Raw genomic sequence first — 18,590 nt, 5'->3', positions numbered from 1 at the left:
GATTACTTATTCATAGGAGAAATGCTTCTCATAAAAAAATTCCTATCCTTTCTTCTTCTGTACGGGTGTATATGATTTGATTAGAATCAATCTTAAAATTTTCAGCGAAATATGTACAATCCTTTAAAAGCTATCATTAATTCACATGATATGATACAACAGTGCATCATGAAGTTTTATAAAGGTTTTTAGCCTTTCTTTAAAAATACTACAAATGTACAGTTTAATATACAGAACGTGTTTGTTCCAAAGAGGAAGTAAATGATAAAATGTCTTATTTGAATACAGGTGAGTAATTAATTATATAAAGAGCTGTTTAAAATTTAAATTAAATGCACGATAGACTCCTTAATCAGCACAGTGTCTTGTTAATATTTTGAATTAAAGTTGTTTATTATTAGTGTAAATTAGGGTAAAAAAGATATCGGTAAAAGAGAACCTACTGAGGTTCTACTGTAAATTTAATGGATCCGCCTGCATCTCATTTACACGTCAGGTACCACGTGATCAAAACAGAATAAAAATATATACCATATTCTCTGAATTATCAAAAATGACTGTGAATTTTACGTAAATATCGTGAGTATTAACTGTGTAAAACGGTATGTTATGACCCCAAGGCTTGTCAGCATGTAACACCGACGACACGGACGGAAGTGTAGCACACCGACGGAAAACATGGAAGAACAAAGCCAGAGGGCATAGCGAGACTGCTGCAAGGTAATACACAGTACATGCGTGTATTGTCAGTCAATTTTGTTTATTAATTATTTATGGTTTGAAATTTTGTGAACATTTATTCTCGAGTTTGGTCGCTCTGAGGACTACACGTGGTGGGATGATTTTTTTTTCTCCATATATATTCCATTCAACTATACATTGCTTTATATAGATCTATGACGCTTATTGGCCAGCACGTTAATGTTTGTTAATGAGATTGACTAGATGAAGGAAGTAAATATATATTTATTAACACTTCTGTAGGTTATACCTAAATCAACCAACACACCGTAATATGTTGTAAATATCCGCCAACTCTTGAATTTCACGTGTCTGAACAATTTGTGTACTGGAGCGTTGTGGTGTAACTGTCTTCTAATCAATGATCTTCGCAGTTATTTTTTCTGTCAACAACTTTCCTATTAAACTCAGTAGGTATCAAAAACATTATATAACTTTACTGTGTATTGCATAACGGTATATGTACTGTGTGACGTGGAGGGGAAAATGATTGACAGTGGTAAACAAATGATCACGTGGTAAGTGACCTTTACCCCCTCCTTGTCAGCTGTTTTGCCTCAGAGCAAGTGACACAAAGAGAAGTGCTGTGTATTGTCCGATTATCCTACTTCAGACCAGCAAGATGATTTCATATTAGGATACATTTTATCAAAAGTGAAATTGTGAACTATGGCGGCAATGAAAAGAGTGTATATTCAGGTATGTTACGAATGAATTCAGTGAAACTGACCTGGTTGAATTGTGCCCATTGAAGGGTGGACTGACCCTTGTACTAGCACATAAAAAGGTCTTAAAGGTGAAAATGTTCATTGGCCTTTTTGTTTAAGTATTGAGATCATGCATTTGATCTTTATGTATTTTTGAGTTTTTGTTTTAATATAGCGTGAACCAACAGTACCTGCATGTTAATATATTTGGTGACAAAATCATGAAGATTAAGATTTTGTATTTTGTGTTTTCTGAAATGGTCTGTGAATTCAATGTAGCTTGTAGATACACTAACGTTTCTACTGAAAGAGTGTAATATATTTGATTACCTGGTATATACCCAGCTGCCAAAGTTTGAGAAAGTAATAATTAATATCTGAGCTTAGCTTTATGTAGCCATTTCAAGGTGGAATAATTATTTAGGCTCCCTTAAGCATAATGCAATGATTTGATTGCAAAGTAATAAATACACATGATACATGTGCATATGAATATTCATGTAAAAGAATGAGTTTATAATATTTTTTGCTTGCAGCAAACCTCTTGGCTTTTTATGTTAATAGCTGGTGTCAAAATACTGCATTATTAAATTTTAATGCAGGTACAAAACAGTATACAGAAATTTGGGTCACATTTAAAACCCATAACTTGCTGATCTGTCTTCTTTAGAATGACCAAGCTTTTGGTACACATTAAATTTAAAGATTACAAAATAGCCAAAACATGTATCGGTAGTAATTAAAAAAACTGACTCCTGTAATTTGTAAGGAGCAGTAGCCAAATCAAACCCCGATATGACGGCCATTTTGCATGCTTCACTTACTCTTCCCAAAGACAGAACGACTGGCCATAACTAACTCTGACATTCATCGGATCTTTTGTTTTTGACTGTATCGGCGTTGGCCTTGATGAAATCTCTGTTGAGGACATGCAGATAAAATTATTTCACCATGCAGTGTTGTATTAATCAATGTATGTATCCCAACACCACTTTAGAAGCCTGTTTAATGTTAAAATTGAGGACAGTAGGCATGGGAATTATAAATGCTTCTAAGGCACAGTGCGGTAGATACATGTACACTGGTATTAATGGTATTTAATTATGGAGTCAAAATAACAGATGTGTAATGTTTGTGAATTTTTTTCTATTACCGGTAACATGCTATATCTGAGTGATTCTTAAGCATCTACTAACATATATATACAACATGGTATTCTCTTCAGGGATGTAGTTGCATGAAGGCTAAGCATGTCCACTTCTTTATGGGGAAAGAGAGAGAGAGGGGGGGGGGGAGAGAAATTACCGTAGAATTAGTTTTCCAGTTGCAGTTTTTCACAAAACAGGCTTTTTTATGATGGAAAACTGAATGATTGAAGTTACGTTCTATGTGGTGTATTTCTTTTTCAGTCCCTAGATGATTGCGATCAGTGTTCCTGACGTGATGTTGCCGAGGGACAGTGGAGGAAATAGATGGGTGGTTGCCATCGCTGCCTTCTTCACGCAGTTTATTATTTGTGGAATAACTTATAGCATTGGAGTGTTCCATATTGTGTTCAGTAAAATCTTTAATGAGGACCATTTCAACACATCATGGATTGGTTCGATATTGCTGTACACGACTGCTTTAACAAGTAAGCGGATCCTAAATTTCTTCAAGTTTGAGCTTTCTCAAAAGATACAGTAAGCAAGATTCAATGATTTATTCGATGCGACAAAAACTTCCAAAACGATTATGCCTGGATGTGCATGCAAAATTTGCAAGGGCTTTGGAACATGTTTAAGCATTGAGTGAAGAGATTTTACAATCCATGTACTTATAATGCAATTTATCACAAGATATTCAGTGCAAAAATCATTATTAATGCTATAGAAAATTTTTGAGGCTTTTGTCAAAAGAAAATAATCAAGTTGATTAAGACCTGCCATTCTTTATATTTTGATGACTTCCTCATTGTTGCAATGTTTTCGTGTGACATTATAGGTGTGGTGATGCGATTTTTCATGGTTCAGTTTGGATGCCGATGGAGCGTGATCCTAGGAGGACTGGTCTCAGCTCTCGGACTGTCCATGGGAATGGTGGTCACTGAGATGTACCAGGTGTATCTTACTTTTGGGGTGCTTACAGGTAAAATCTCTGTTTCTTGATCTTGTCAAAACTTATTCATATACCACAAACATTTTTATTGGGGGGGGGGGGTTAGAGTTTTGCTTACACTAAAGTTCTTCACAAATGAAAACAATTTCCAGTCATTCCCTGTATAATGTAACAATATTTGGTTTACACTTATCATTCTGGAACAATTAATCAATACTTTTCTTTGATGTAAATGATGACTAATTAGAACTTGACATTAGAACTGAAGCTGGCTGTTGTTTTGTTTTAGCAAGTGTACATTTGTATAGTTCCACAAATTTATCGAGAAGATGAACTTCCTGGTCATTCATATTTGACTTACTTTGCCTAATTAGCATGATTTTTTGTTGTTTTGGCCAAAACTGCCAATGTTGAACCAACTATACATGCATGCCTCACATCATATCAAGTGGATTATCACAAAACAAAATGACTGACAATAAACTTATTTTGAAATGTCATATTTTGCAATTGTGACTCTTGCCATATCGAGGAAAACAAATTGTTTGTGTCAGGGCTCTCTATTGCCAAGTTAGCACGCATGATTTTGTAAACTGGAAATCCTTGAAAGAATTCCCAACAGATAAAGTGAAACAAAAAAAATACAGTATTTGATTTCTTGTTTATAATTTTACCATCTGTCAGTGGCTTATTTTAAGGCTGTCCAAATTTATTCACAAATGCAAAACATTTATTTCTATGTTTCCCTTATCTAGAGTTTGTTACTTACTTCAAGTAAATCTAAAATGCTATGATTATCTTAAGATATTGCATGGATGTTTCCAAATTTCAGCTGTTGCTCAAACATCTTCCTAACATATTGGCTCCAATGTTACTCATGTTTTATGGTGATCTCGAGTCTGCATGCTCTTTGATAAAAGAGCTGAATTTTCATAAAATGCTTTCAAAGAGTATTTGAAGTTTGTTTATCCGACAAGAATTCTGTCTATGTTTCCTTAGATCATAATTTGCTACTGTAGTGCAAATATTACATGTCATTTTGAAGCCAAAGAACTGCAATCTTCTCAGTTGATTTCCATCATAGTTTGCTTCTTTCTCTATAACTCTACTGCATTTTTAAATAATTTTGTACCTTCAGTCATATTTGATTGCATGGGTACTCATTGGCCATGCTGGTTTCTGTAATTTCTACTCAAAAGCATTATTATTTTTATCTCATACGTGTGGTGTTTACTACCCGTGTGATAAACTTTTGCTTTAAATTATCAAAGGGGGATGCTTTAATATCAAATACATGTACTTACGGTCAGAACTGTTTTTGACAGAGCCCCTCCCATCAATGCTTTAGTGACCTAGTTTTTGAAGTTTTTTCTATATATTCCTCATCATATTTCTACTACCAAAAATTGATTTAAAATGGATGTTTGAAGATATTTTTATCGAAGATAAATTAAGAAAAGAAGGAGGACACATAGGTGTGTTGTTAATAAAGCTGCAAATCACGTTGGCTCTCAAGAAGTTAAGATGAGAACAGAACTCTGTGGTTATTTCTATATACCGGTACAAGAACTTACCGAAAAAATGCCTCTAAATTTAAGACTTTTATTTCATCATTCATAATCATCCTTAATCAATATTTTTATCTTCAAATGAAATTCAATGAATAGAATTGGTTTTATTAAATATTTACAACTTTTAGTGTTCCTTGTTCGAGTCATTTCAAATTGACAAGCTTTTGCAACTTTAATGGTGCGCGTGTCAACAAATTTGACTATTCAAGTCGTCAGTATTTCCAAATAGTGATTAAGCTCTAAATTATCTTTATTTAAGCTTTATCTCTGAAATGACATACTCAACTGTTTTGCACAAGTTCACAATAACTGAACAACATTGCATCATAGATTAGGCTAAAAAAAATCAATATATGTTAATTAAGGGGTTGTCTCAAAAGCTTTATAATATAAATCAAATCCTGTGATATAAATAGAATGTCTAATTGCTTGATTTTATATTTGCTTTATACAAGTCTTTGAAATGGTTATATTTGCTAAGCAAGCCACACAAATATATACACTTTTCAACTCATTGGATAAAGCTAAGATGAATTCACACAATATAGATATCGTCTTTATATATTTTACAAGAATTATGAATAAAATGTACTGATGCCAATAGGAAAAACTGATTGTTTGAACAGGCAACAGTGGCATAATTCTGGTCATAAGCATTAAATTAGTTTTTCCACAACTCTGAGTTTGATCAGTGGCAATTAAAATAATATTCTGATTACTGATTACAACTTGTTTATTTATTGTGTAAACTTTATGCATCTGTTATGTGTACGAGTAAATTCAACTTGCATGCTTGATAGTTAGAGATTAAAAAATTTATCAGTTATATAGATCATGTCTAAATTTTCTCTTCTAGGCATTGGTTTTGGTTTAGCCTGCACACCCTCTATCATGGCAGTGGAGCAGCATTTCTACAAGCAGCGTATGCAGGCCCTGAGCGTGGTGCTGAGCGGTGTAGGAGCTGGAATAGTCGTCTTTCCGATCCTGATCCGCACCCTCCTGGAGCACCTGGCCTGGAGGGGCACTCTGTGGATCCTCTCAGGAATAGCCCTCAATCTGTGTGTATGCGGGGCCTTGATGTCTCCAGTGGCCCACGGCAAACAAGTGCACCTGATGCCTCTGCTCTCCTGTGTACCGCTCCGAAACATCACTTTCCACGGAATGTGTATAGCAAATCTCTTCTGGAGTTTTGGCTCTACTGTGATATACATGTACTTGCCATCTTATGCAATGGACCAAGATTCTTCTTTTGAGACTTCTGTATTTTTGGTGTCTTGTGTTGGTATGGCAAGCTTTACCTCCAGGGTTATATTTTCTTTCATGGGACATAACAGCACTTTGGATGACATGACAGCCATCCTGTGCTCTATAGGTCTTGGTGTGGTCATCACTGGAATTTGCCCCCTGCTGTTTGATGACTATGCTGGACAAATTGGTTATTCCATACTGTTTGGGTTTTACAGTGGATATTGGACCACCTTTCTTTCTCAAGCCTCAAGAGAATTACTTGGACCAGAATGCATTGCCAAGGGCAATGGCTACCTTTCTTTTATGATAGCTATGGGATCTATCATGGCAGGACCAGCAGCAGGTATGTTGTTTATGTAAAATTAAAGGCATACATGTATTTATTAATGAAATTAAATGTGATTTTTTTAAATCATAGCAAATATCTTTCCATATTTGTGAGGATAGGGGGCCTCGGCAATTATTCATTTAGTTTAATCATTACTTTGCAAAATACAATTTTGAGCCCTGTCCATTTGTAGGGGTCATGTCAAAGGAAAAAAAGCAATGTTCATTTTCTTTATTCTACCAAATCATGCTAGCTGCTATAAATTTATACAGCTATAGTTTTTAATTGTTATCTTCACAAGGGCAGTCAGAGGTCCTTAATTGTTACCTTCACAAGGGCAGTCAGAGGTGCTTACCCCCAACAGATTTTTAATATCAAATGATATGGATTGTTCATCACAAAAACCATAAAACCCTATAGATTTTTCATGTGGAACGAGTGTCGAGACAGGTTCTGCTCAAGTTTTTGTTTGCTTTGTTTTTTTATGGAATCAACTTCACCATTTCTTGAGGATAGCAACAAAATTTTTGTTGAAATATACATGTAATTTGTAATGTACCGGTAATTCCATGATAAACATCTATGTGTTTGATTTTCCTGAAAGATATGAGGCACATCTTTGCCTTCATTGTAATTTCACATTAAAAGGGAAATCAAAGTATTTCAAAATCTGATACATTGGATCTTGCTGAGTGTTTACATTTACTAAAGTAAACTTGGTATCAGAATTTGCAATTCTGGATTGATTCACTGAGTAAATTGGACATGAAGAATTGTTGTGCAATGCAGTTTTCAGTACATTTTGCAACGTACTTTACCCAAGAATGATCAATTGTTATCCCCATGGTCCACCAGTATCATTGAACTCTACCAAGCTTGCATTTTCCAACTAGATAAAAGATCTATGTATCTTATAGCTCTTCTCTATCATAGTGAAATCATCAGATAATTCATTTGTAATAGGCTAGTTGTTGCTGCGAAATCGGCAGGTGAAATACACCAGGTATATTGACACTGAATTATCACTTATCAAAGCTAACATTTCATTCTCTTCAGTAAACAGATCCAAGTTTTGGGTGCTTTATCACCATACAGATATCTGAACAATGGGTTAAACCTCAATATAGGTTTTCTGACTGCTTACATGTATAAATTCACAGTAATTTTATCCTTCATATGGAATTCCCTTGTGCAGCTTCAATAATGTGTTTTCTTCTTGCAGAACAATTTTGATAAAAGAAATCTATTTTGTTGATTTGATATGGTGATGTAGTCTATTTATTATTTATAACACTATGCAGTTTTGTAAAGTTCATAAAAGCTGATTCAGAATATAAGACCCAGGAAAATAACACCGACAATTTGATTTTTTGGAACAAAACAGTATGAATTAAATGTCAGCTGGCTGGCAGACAACATGTGTTAATATCACAATTCTTGTGAGAAATTAAACATTTAGATAGAACCTGTTAATGTTGTCCATGCCTTGGCAGGGTTGGATAGCCCTTCAGTTATGGAATGGTTTATAACTGGGAATGTGTAGGGGTTAGACAGTTTCTATAATGCTTTATAGCTAAGTAACTTAGTAACAATGAATTTGACATGTGATAAAACAGTGGATGAACACAATGTCTTCATGTTAATATTGAGGGGGTTGTGGCCATTCAGATCGACACTCGTTGTACCAGACAATCTTCAATTACCAGTACCTTTTATTTTTCTTTACAACTCAGGAGGGATATATATTATACACTGTATGACTGTAAAATATCTTCATGGACATAGTATCAATTCTCTTGATACTCAATTGTAAAATATCTTCATGGACATAGTATCAATTCTATTGAATACAGATACTCAATTGCAAATGTAAAGAACATGCAGATCGTATCAATCCCTTTAGACGGGTAGTAGCATTTGAAATTTAAAGGGCCGAGAGACAAAGAAACAAGCAGAGAGACAAGTTGAACATAAAAAGAGTTTTTTTTCTTTATTTCACTTAAACCATGTGCAGTTGATAACTTGTACATGAAGTATTTACCAGCATTAAAAAAAAGATATTTGATAAAGTTACCAAATGTATATATATAAACTGAGTGTATGGTTTATAAACAATGAAGCAGCTTGTTTAAAAGCATAAGATTCTCCAAACCAGTTCTTATTTGTATAATTGTGTATTTGATTTCATAATTCATTAGTGTGTTCTGGAAAAAGCAGTGCCTAGGGGGTTAAAATATGACATCTGATAAATTAATTTGAAAGTTTTTTGGTATTTGAACTTGAAAACTAAGGCTTGGTGGGGTAGGAATACTTGTGATGCATGTCCCTTTCAGAATTCCTTCATTTAGAAAGAGTGGGTAATATCTTGAAGCTCTAAACCCATGAAAGGTTAAAGTTTGCTCACAGTATATAAAGGTTGGCCTTGTATATATATATTGCTGAACATATTTTTGTATCCTGATTTTGCAAACAACTTTTTTTCAAACGTATCTTTACACCAATTGTATAATTATATGTATTAATTGATGTGTCTTGTTTTTATTTTCAATGGCATCTTTACTACATAGAATAATGTATGATTAAAAATTTTCAGCATTAGTGTAAGGAAAACTAATGAAACCTGTCTCTGTTGTATGACATATGGTGTACATATATATCTTGGAGCATTCCTAATTAGCACAGCTTAGAATCACTGACCTGTACTAAGGAGCTAGTTGGGATAGTTATAAACAAATAAACCCAGTAACCTCACAAGTATGCATACCGAACTTGGATGGACCCTGTACAATGTACAAGAGTGTGGATGACTCAGTTTAACATTATTATCAAAATGTAAATTGATTATAAAGGAAAGGAAAGGGGATGGTAGGGCTGAAAAAAACCTCTTGTTAACTGTAAACTCTCATTCAAGATTAGTACATGTGTATATAGTCATCTAAAAATATAGACATTAAATACCATGCCTTTATTGATATTTGCCATGCATGAATAGAAATTTCACAATTAAATTATTGATTAGACTGATAAAAATATAATATTTTTTATGATACCAGACATTTTAACAACAGTTTGCTAAAATTGAAGTTATAAACAATAATGTTAAAGCTTTAAACCCAATATAAATATACTAAACAAGTTAAAATATCACTAAGAAATACATGTCTTCCTATTTATCACAAATTTTTATACTAGTCTATGATATAGCAGTGATATGTGCATTTTCTCAAAATTTTTAGAAATTGTTTACCATTTTTTTTAAGCTATTAAAAATATTCATACATGTACCATTAATATGATAGTAGCCATGCATGTTGTCATAAATGTAAATTTATGGACTAATAATGAATCAGGGTTCAAAAGTTTACCTGTTATTCAAATGAAAATATGAAGGGATTAAAATAAGTCACCAGATTTTATTTCAAATAAAGATGTTTGTTGTGGTTGGGTAAACCTTAAAGTACAAAGAAATTTACCTGTAAAATCTGAATGACGATGTACAGTACAGTATGAAAAAATATTTCATTGCCACCCTTCCCCCCCCCCCCCTAAAAAAGATCTTATGTTCGGTCTAAAAACATTGTATTCCCCCCCCCCCCCCCCCCCCCCCCAAAAAAAACCCCGACAACAGAAGGTAGGTACAGTATGGAAAATTATTTTGTAAAATAAAAAAAAGAAAGACAACATTTCACAATGGTACCAATATATTAAAATTATAATTGAAAATTCAGCTTCCTGTATTTTAAGGTTGTATGGGACACCTCCATATTGTGACCAATCAAAGTAAACAATAAAATCAAACAAAATTTGATAAACTTTTTCTTTCCTGAAATTGTTACTTTACAAAGTAGCGCCATGGGTTAGAACGTTAACTTTGGATTTGCAAGTCACGAGTTCAAAACCCACAGTGGCTTTTATTATTTTTTACATTTTCAAAGAAATTAAAAATATTTTTCATTTTCAAAGAAATTTAAAATATTTTTAAGAAACGATGAAAGTCTTTTTTATTTTAATGTACTTTTATCCCCATTAATATCAACAGGTGCCCTATACATCCTTAATGGCCCACTTCAAAATAATTATGGCAGTGTTACCAAAAATTATTCATCTATCATTATGTTTTCTAATAGAGACACATAATGTGAACTAAAGCATATCACATAAATTTTATGAGCTGATTTTTTTTAACATATACATAATTTTCATAGGTGAAGGGTACATACCTGTATAATCATGCTTCTTGTTTTAAGTTGATACTCTTATTATGAATTCTGGTATACATGTACAACTCATATTTTGACAATCAAATAGTTGCATAATGACTGACTTGTCATACATACCCTCAGTTGTCAAATTTTAATGCATACCAGGGTACTGTGAATTCCTTATGATACGCAAGTAATTTATTTTCGCGTAAAATCGCGAGATACATGTATTATATATATACACACCAGTATATATTACTGAAGTCATCGGTGAAGAAGTTTTCTTTTTTCAGAGAATTTAGAATTGTTTATATATATACAACAAACTTAATATATCTTATTTTACTTTTTAGGTCTGTTGATTCAAGAGGAGACAGAGTTCAAGTACGCTTTCTACTTAGCAGGTTGGTATGAGTGTTAACAAGATGGTAATAATGGGAGCAGTAATTCCTTGCGTCATGGAAAAAAAGTGAAAATATTTTTAGCTATGACCAATATGACAAACAGGTTTTTTTATTCACATGTTCAGATAACTTACACCTTTTATATCAAACAATGTACCACATGAAAGCATTTATGAGTGGTAGAATATGGGGCAAATGAATTATGGACTTTGCAAAGGAAGTAAAATTAGTTTACCTATTGTCTTATTCCATTGAATTTTGTAACAAGTTGATAAGTTGATAAAGTAAATATGCAAAGTTTGCATAATTTTTTACAAAAATATTTCAATTTGCTTCTTGCCCTAGCTCTCCTTAATCAATTAAAGTATGAACCTGCAGGGCCAGTACAGAATGTAGATAGAAAACTTATATTTAAAAAAGATGATGGTCCTGAAAAAACTGAGTCAGGTACTTTTTCATTAGTAAGTCAAAAGAGGGCATATAAATGATAAATAAAGGATTTAATGTATGTCGCCTAAATGATAGTGTAGTAAGATGCAGGTCACATGGTATAGTACCCATAAAGGCAGTCTTGTTACTGCGTAAAAGCTAGAATAAAATCTATTTGTTCATGTGACACAATATCTTTGACAAGTATACAATTTGTGTTTATGACTTCCTTCCTTCCTCTCTATAGGATCTGCTCTGCTGTGGAGCTCAGTCATAATGATGCTGTTCAAGTACCAGTCTTGTGGCCTTGAGAGCTTTGTATCAGAACCAGAGAAAAACGACCTGAAAATTCCTCTAGTGGACAGATCGCAGAATGATTGCCTGATGAAGGGAGAACCAATATTAGTGTAAGTGACACAAACTTGCCTGGTTCTCTCTATTCAGCAGGTAACAGTCTTACATGGCCCCCTACTAACTAACCCTGGCTGATGTAGCAGGCTAGCATGCAGAATATATCCAGCTTTTGCTTATCTTATGGCTTACCAATGAAGTCACTTCCCATCAAAGATGCACTGATGAGATTTTTGCATATTATATATACAAAGAGCACTAGCTTTGGGCCTCACAATCTTTCTTAATGAATAATTACAACCACAGATCATCAAAAACACTAGCCAGCTGCCAGAACTTGTCTCTAATCCAGTACTTAGGAAGTTTTCTATTTGCAATAAAACCAAGTTATCCTATCCTTGTTATAAAAGCCTGTTATGTCCATCATTTAAAACAAATTTGATCAAAAGAAAATTACTTCAACGTACTGACCCATTTCTAATCTCTTTTAGTTGTACAAAGTAAAAAAGATATTTGCTGTGTCATTGTCTATAAAATCCTTGTTTGTCCCTTTCTTCTTTGTAACATACTCTAGACTATAGGTAAGCAGGTTCTTCACTAATGAGAGGAAGACATGGGTCTGTGATGAGGATTAATGTGAAAGCTAGTCCACAAACAAACTAGTGCACCATCAGTGCTTTTGTAGGTCAACATAGGATATGTAAATGAATAAACACCAGTCTTCATCATAGTATAAATCCACTATATAAAATCTTCAGTCAATTCAGTATGCCTGCATGCATGCATGGTCTTTAGATAAGTGGACAAAGAGACAAGCCATTAATTTTATGAATATAGAGTAAGAAAGTTACATGTACCTACATGTACACTGCAACAGATAGCTACAAAATGTATGGAATGTAGAATTTTTTTTCCATGTCAAGTACATTTTTTCACAATTTTATTAGTGATTTAAGGGAATCGTGAACTGTCATCCATTGTTTAACTTCTCAACACAAAATCTGGAATGATTAAGCAATAGTCTGAAGACATGTATTCAAAAACAGTACTGGTAAATTATCTGACAATAGCACTACATGGTTAAGATGCAGTAGCTTTATATACATTTACTGAAACATATTTCACCCAAAAATATGAAAATGTATATTAGTACAAGTTTACTATGTATACAATTTCATATTGATTTGGCAAACAAAAGACAGCAAAATAAATGTTATTTCTATACCATCATTCGTACTTCATGACACTTGATATGTATGATCTCTTTGATCATGAGAAAATCTATTATGTTGAAAATTGTAAAGGGAATGCTTTTAAAACTAAAAGAATTTTATTGTCTTTTAATTAAAGCTCTGCTGACCATGTGGTCTTTTTCATTCACTGCACACTACATTAAAAGCAGAGTCACTCAGTGGGTAAATTTATGATCCCTATGATTAGGATTTTAGGTATGCTTCGTGTATTTTTATTACTGGCTCAAATGGGTATCAGATAATAGATTTTATTGTCATAAGCCTATAGATACTCATCAAAATGCTGAAATTTGCCAATTAAAGTATATGTAAATGAAGTTTATTTCTTTGTGTTTAAATCTGGACATGAATTAATGAATCACACTTTATGATTTACATACCAGCATTGAATTATTACTCAGTATTCAGTTTATTTGACATGTTTACTCCAAAGATTTCATTTTCCAATTCATGTAATGATAACTATTTCAACTTACATCTGAGCATATCTTACTGTATTTCTACAGAAAAAATCCTACTGAAAGAACCATATCATAGGCAAACCAGTTGAGATTGGTTTGTTTTTATTACTTCAAGTTGTATGAATGTAAACCTTTCTTAATGCATAAAGTGACAATGTTGATTGAAATATCAATAATAAACAATCATTATATTGTTGAATGGTGTCTTAATTTGATCATTTAAGGTTAATTATTTCTACATGTTTTTATTAATTTCATTGCAATTCAATAAAATACATTGAATTTTTGTTATTATAATATTGTATTTTCCCCTAGCATATGATTGGTTGATTGCTGTCACATGATCATGCTATAAATTTTGTTATTGACCTTACTATAAAAATAGAAAATAGATATTCATGACTAAATACAGGTATTGGCATTTGCGCCATTATGACGTCACAAAAGCGAAATTGGCGCCTATACATTATAACCAAATATTTTACTATTGTACTCTTGAAGAGTATCAGTATTTGATTTATTATAATAAAACAATTATAGCCTTTTGATATCTGTCAGTACATGGTTTTATAGACCTGGTGATATACTCCCATCAGGTCTGAAGTCTATAAAACCATGTATTGACTTCATTAAAAGGCTATAAATGTAATTGTATAATATACACGGAATATATAGACTGTGTCAAACTTCTGAATAGTTTTAGTAGCTAGCACCCAGATAAGGAAGAATTAATTACCGGTAGCTCTTCTATTGAGTGTACCGGTAACTGTTCTACAACAACAATAATTTTTGTACTTTTGCTCACTTTATATGAATAATTTAGGAGAAATTTAAAGAGATCCAGATATAATTTGGACACTGCAGTGATTAATAATTTCTCTAAAGTACATTCAGCTTTCATAGCAGAAAAATACAAGTTCTGCAATGATTTTATTTTCTGTAAATAGATTACCAATAACTAGATATATATATTTTTTTTTTGACAGAGAGGCGATGGTGACATCTGTTTAACAAAACCCAAAGATAAAGAATCAAGGCAGTGGATACAATTCCACTTGTGATGAAAACTGAGATTTCATTGGGAAAAACTTCTATAGTACTCAGATTTTTTTCTTTATATTATCAGATGTATATGTTGCATTGTGGGATGTATTAGATGTACTCAAATATGAGTGAAATCAAAGTGATATTAGTCTTAAGCTTTTTAATGCATATACACAGATGTTACGTGTATATGTACACAATGTTATTATTTCTGCATTTCAGTAAAGATGTTGTTATGTCACAGTACATGTTTAAGTGTTGAAGAGAAATAACTCCTGCAAGTTTGATGCAGCTACAACACTTTATTTTTACATGTTTGTTACAATGTAAATCAGCTTTTTTCCTTCTTTTTCCAGTGTATGAAATTAATGGTAATATTTTGTATTTCTAAAAGAATTCATAAAGATGCATTCCGTGTTCCCTTCAAAGTCAGTTTCTGACTCTGTGTACCTCAAATGATAGGGCAAAGAAAATGTCATGTTTTATATGGTATCTAAAATTTTCTCGACAATTTTGTTCATCTTGATTCAAATAATGATATTGCCATTATCAATTTACATTTGTTATAAACATTCAAGAAAAGATAAAATAGATAGTTCCAGTAATCTACATTGATTGGATACTGTAAACCAACTTTTTGTGTACCGAAAATTTTCATGAGGTTTGAGAGAGCCTCATTGCAGTGAACACTTCTCGCCGCAAAGTAATCATCAAATGTCTGTTGCTACCTATTTTCCTGATACTATACATCTTAATCGCAGTAATTAGTTGCGGCTAATCAGTCTATTTCTTGTAAATCTCAAAATATATCGTCATAAATAATAGTTGGTTTACCGTATTTTTTTCCGTTTACGATTATTTAGTGCATGTGATCAATTTACCAACTCAGTGGATTGGTTGTCTCTTGTTTTGTTCAAGTATTAATCACACAGTCTTTGCATGAATGATTCTTTGTGATATATCACAATTTTCATTTGTATACAACTGTATTTTTATAATTGAGAATGCTACCCACCCAGAGATGTCATTCGTGCAGTATGTGGGATTTGTATTGTTACCCAGATTATCATATTTTTTCTTTGCAAGCTGTCCTGTTTTTGAAAATGGTGAAATGTGTGTGTAATGGATTATTTTCTATGAATTGTGATTTCAGTCAATGCTCTTAGTACATGTCTAAGCGTAAATGATGTGCACAGTAGCAGTATTTCTTTATTTAGATACATTGCATATTTGAGCAAATCAAATACATTGTATACGCATGTAGTAAGGTACTTTTAACTTGCAATAACTAATGCTTGTTTTAAATACTTCAAAAGACCCAGAAATGGGACTGTTAACAAATTCCTTATATGTACAATTTTATTGAAACTTGTTGAGAATTCAGAATGGTTGAATACATGTATTTTGAAATAGGGCACAATTTATGTGGAAAACTTATAATGCCCTTGCCATAACATGTAAATGTAATACTCTTCTTTTTTTAATGATATTTTTAGTACCTGATCACACATTTTGCAATAAGTTGCTTTATATGAATACATTAAACTAATTTTATTGCTTACATGTGCAAAAATGTTGAAAGAATTAATCAAACTTCTCAAGTTAGTGATTCTGTGAAAACTTATGAGTTACAAATCATGGTTGTCTTTCCTTGTCCTTAGTAAACCAGCTAGTACCTGGTACAATAATTTTAAGTGCAGCATTATAAAGATAAATAGTAAGATGTGATGTTAAGTGAGTAGGTAGTTATAGAATGTTGTAATATTGTTTTGAATGAAATGATCATATTATTATGTTTGACAATAAAGGTTATTGAATTGAGGTTCTTGTTTTTTGATTGTTGCAAGGTAGAAAAACATATACCGGTAAACTAATAAAATTTCCTTTCTTGCTGTAAAAAATCAATCATAAATGGTGTGCATGAACAAATAATGTTAATTAATTGTCAGATTCTTTGATTCTTTTGCAAGTTTTTTCCAGAAATTTCTTGATTTAAAGATAATTCATGTTCATTAGAATGACTATAAAATTATAAAGAAAAGGAAATCGGAGTGATCATTGTGATTTTTAATTAAGTCTCGTATAAATAGCATATGTACAGTAGGTATCTTAGTGTCAATACAATGAATTTTTTTGAAAGACTTGAGGATATCTTGTGATATACAAGTAATTAAGATTGCACAAGGTAATATGGCAGTGGAAGTTGCTCAAATGTTCAGAATTTTGATTTAGATCCCAATATATATTACCGTATGTTCAGTTTTAGTAGACGTATCTATGTATGCTGTTAAGAATCGCAGGGACTGGTGCATGTTATATGCACAAGCAGATACTTGTGATGGTTTTGATCGCGAGTGATAAGTGATGGAAATGGATGATTAGAAACCCCGGCATTAGCTGATGGGAGAGGTGCTGCATTGCTGACCCCAGAGATGAACTCTTGCTCAGGAGAGGACAAAGGATAAAGATAGGAGGAGACATCCCAAGAAAGAAGTACATCATAATCTCTTGTGACAACAGCACTTCCTGTGTGTGTCAATGCAGTATCAGTGTATATCATAAGTTGATTCCTCCACAGCATTGGTAAGTAATAGTTTTTGCATTTTACTGTAATTTGTACAATTTTTGAAATAGAACTGTGAAGAGGCTGGTGTTAAATGATAAAAAAAATAATTTAATTATTTTTAGAATTATTTTACAAAAAACCCCTTTCATATAGAAATTAACCATTTTTCTGTGTTTCGTGTACAACTTAATTGTAGTCTGATTGATATGTGATTTTAACAAAGAAGTATTGATGGTTAGTATTCATTCTTTATGAATGTTGCAATAATCAGATACCAATCTAATTTAAAATTATTTGCATTTTAAAAATGTTGATTATTATATATTTTTAAAATCGACACCCCTCGAAAACCATTGTCAACCTCCGCTTTGCGTCGGTTGACAATGGTTTTCTCGGGGTGTCAATTTAAACTGTTACCTGGCCTCCCAAACAGGCACTATTTATATAATGTTGACCATGCAGTTCTGCCGACAAATGATTTAACAACCATAAGTTAGTTTATTAATAAATGTTTTTGAGGGGTATGTAACCAAAAGAAGTTTGATGGTTCTGTGTGTCTAGGTGTTGGCATTAATTTTTTGTGTAAGTCGGCAGGTTCCACTTGTAGAGTGGCGTGTCCTAGAAATGGGTAATAACCCCTGCTGTTGTATATGTAGCAGTACCTAAGATGAAGGAATCAATCTCGGAGCCAGAATCCATTAAGTTCAAGGAAATGGAGCATTAACTGTGTAATATGATATAGTAAACTGACGTAGGTCTCATTCATAGCTTTTAACCTTTGTAAAGGAGATTATGACAGTCCAAGAGATGTAAATATGTATGACATGTAATTATGAGGGGTGTTGAAAAGGAATGAACGGTGAAAGTGATGGAGATGCATATTGAAAAATAATCAAGTGTTTATTGATTTAGGATTGGCAGATGTGAATAAAAGTTCTTGTAGGACTTTGATTACTTGTATAACTTCATTTTGATGTGAACAGAAGGAAGGCATCCACTGGTAAATTAGTTTAATCTGTTCTGTTATAAAATTATATGATGGATGCACATATCCAATTCTTCTGAGAAAATGTCTTGCTGATCAGTCGTAGACCAATCATAAGCTTAATTTAGTCTGCTTCCTCAATCCCAGTGAGTTAATGCCAAACAGGAATTCAGCCCTCCCCACCCCCCCCCCCCCTTGCAAAA

At 32.8% G+C, this 18,590-nt stretch overlaps 1 protein-coding gene across 3 annotated transcripts; it reads left to right on the top strand.

The window, feature by feature from the left end:
• Nucleotides 1–494: 494 nt before the first annotated feature.
• Nucleotides 495–16,658, top strand: LOC105349037 (monocarboxylate transporter 12). Of its 3 annotated transcripts, none has more exons than XM_011458700.4 (7): nucleotides 495–720; nucleotides 2,858–3,081; nucleotides 3,432–3,575; nucleotides 5,973–6,707; nucleotides 11,248–11,298; nucleotides 11,975–12,134; nucleotides 14,779–16,658. In XM_011458700.4, exons 2-7 carry the CDS (start codon nucleotides 2,865–2,867, stop codon nucleotides 14,801–14,803), a joined length of 1,332 nt encoding a protein of 443 aa, XP_011457002.3. In that variant the 5' UTR covers nucleotides 495–720; nucleotides 2,858–2,864; the 3' UTR covers nucleotides 14,804–16,658. The 3 variants fall into 3 exon arrangements, with proteins under 3 accessions (XP_011457002.3, XP_011457005.3, XP_011457003.3); XM_011458703.4 differs by having other exon boundaries at nucleotides 11,975–12,174; XM_011458701.4 differs by lacking the exon at nucleotides 495–720 and adding an exon at nucleotides 1,113–1,440.
• Nucleotides 16,659–18,590: the final 1,932 nt, after the last annotated feature.

This window comes from Magallana gigas, chromosome 8 (assembly GCF_963853765.1).
Source record: "Magallana gigas chromosome 8, xbMagGiga1.1, whole genome shotgun sequence".
NCBI classification, from domain to species: Eukaryota; Metazoa; Mollusca; class Bivalvia; order Ostreida; family Ostreidae; genus Magallana; species Magallana gigas.
The sequence above is the reverse complement of the archived record's forward strand: the minus strand, read 5'-3'. Positions and strand labels throughout refer to the sequence as shown.

What these genes read in the sequence shown, in the direction of transcription:
- LOC105349037 (XM_011458700.4), top strand. Translation starts at nt 2,865, where the DNA reads ATGATTGCGATCAGTGTTCCTGACGTGATGTTGCCGAGGGACAGTGGA. An exon ending in CATGGCAGGACCAGCAGCAG is followed by an intron (nt 6,708 to 11,247) that starts GTATGTTGTTTA and finishes TTTACTTTTTAG; the next exon opens with GTCTGTTGATTCAAGAGGAG. An exon ending in AAGGGAGAACCAATATTAGT is followed by an intron (nt 12,135 to 14,778) that starts GTAAGTGACACA and finishes TTTTTTTGACAG; the next exon opens with AGAGGCGATGGTGACATCTG.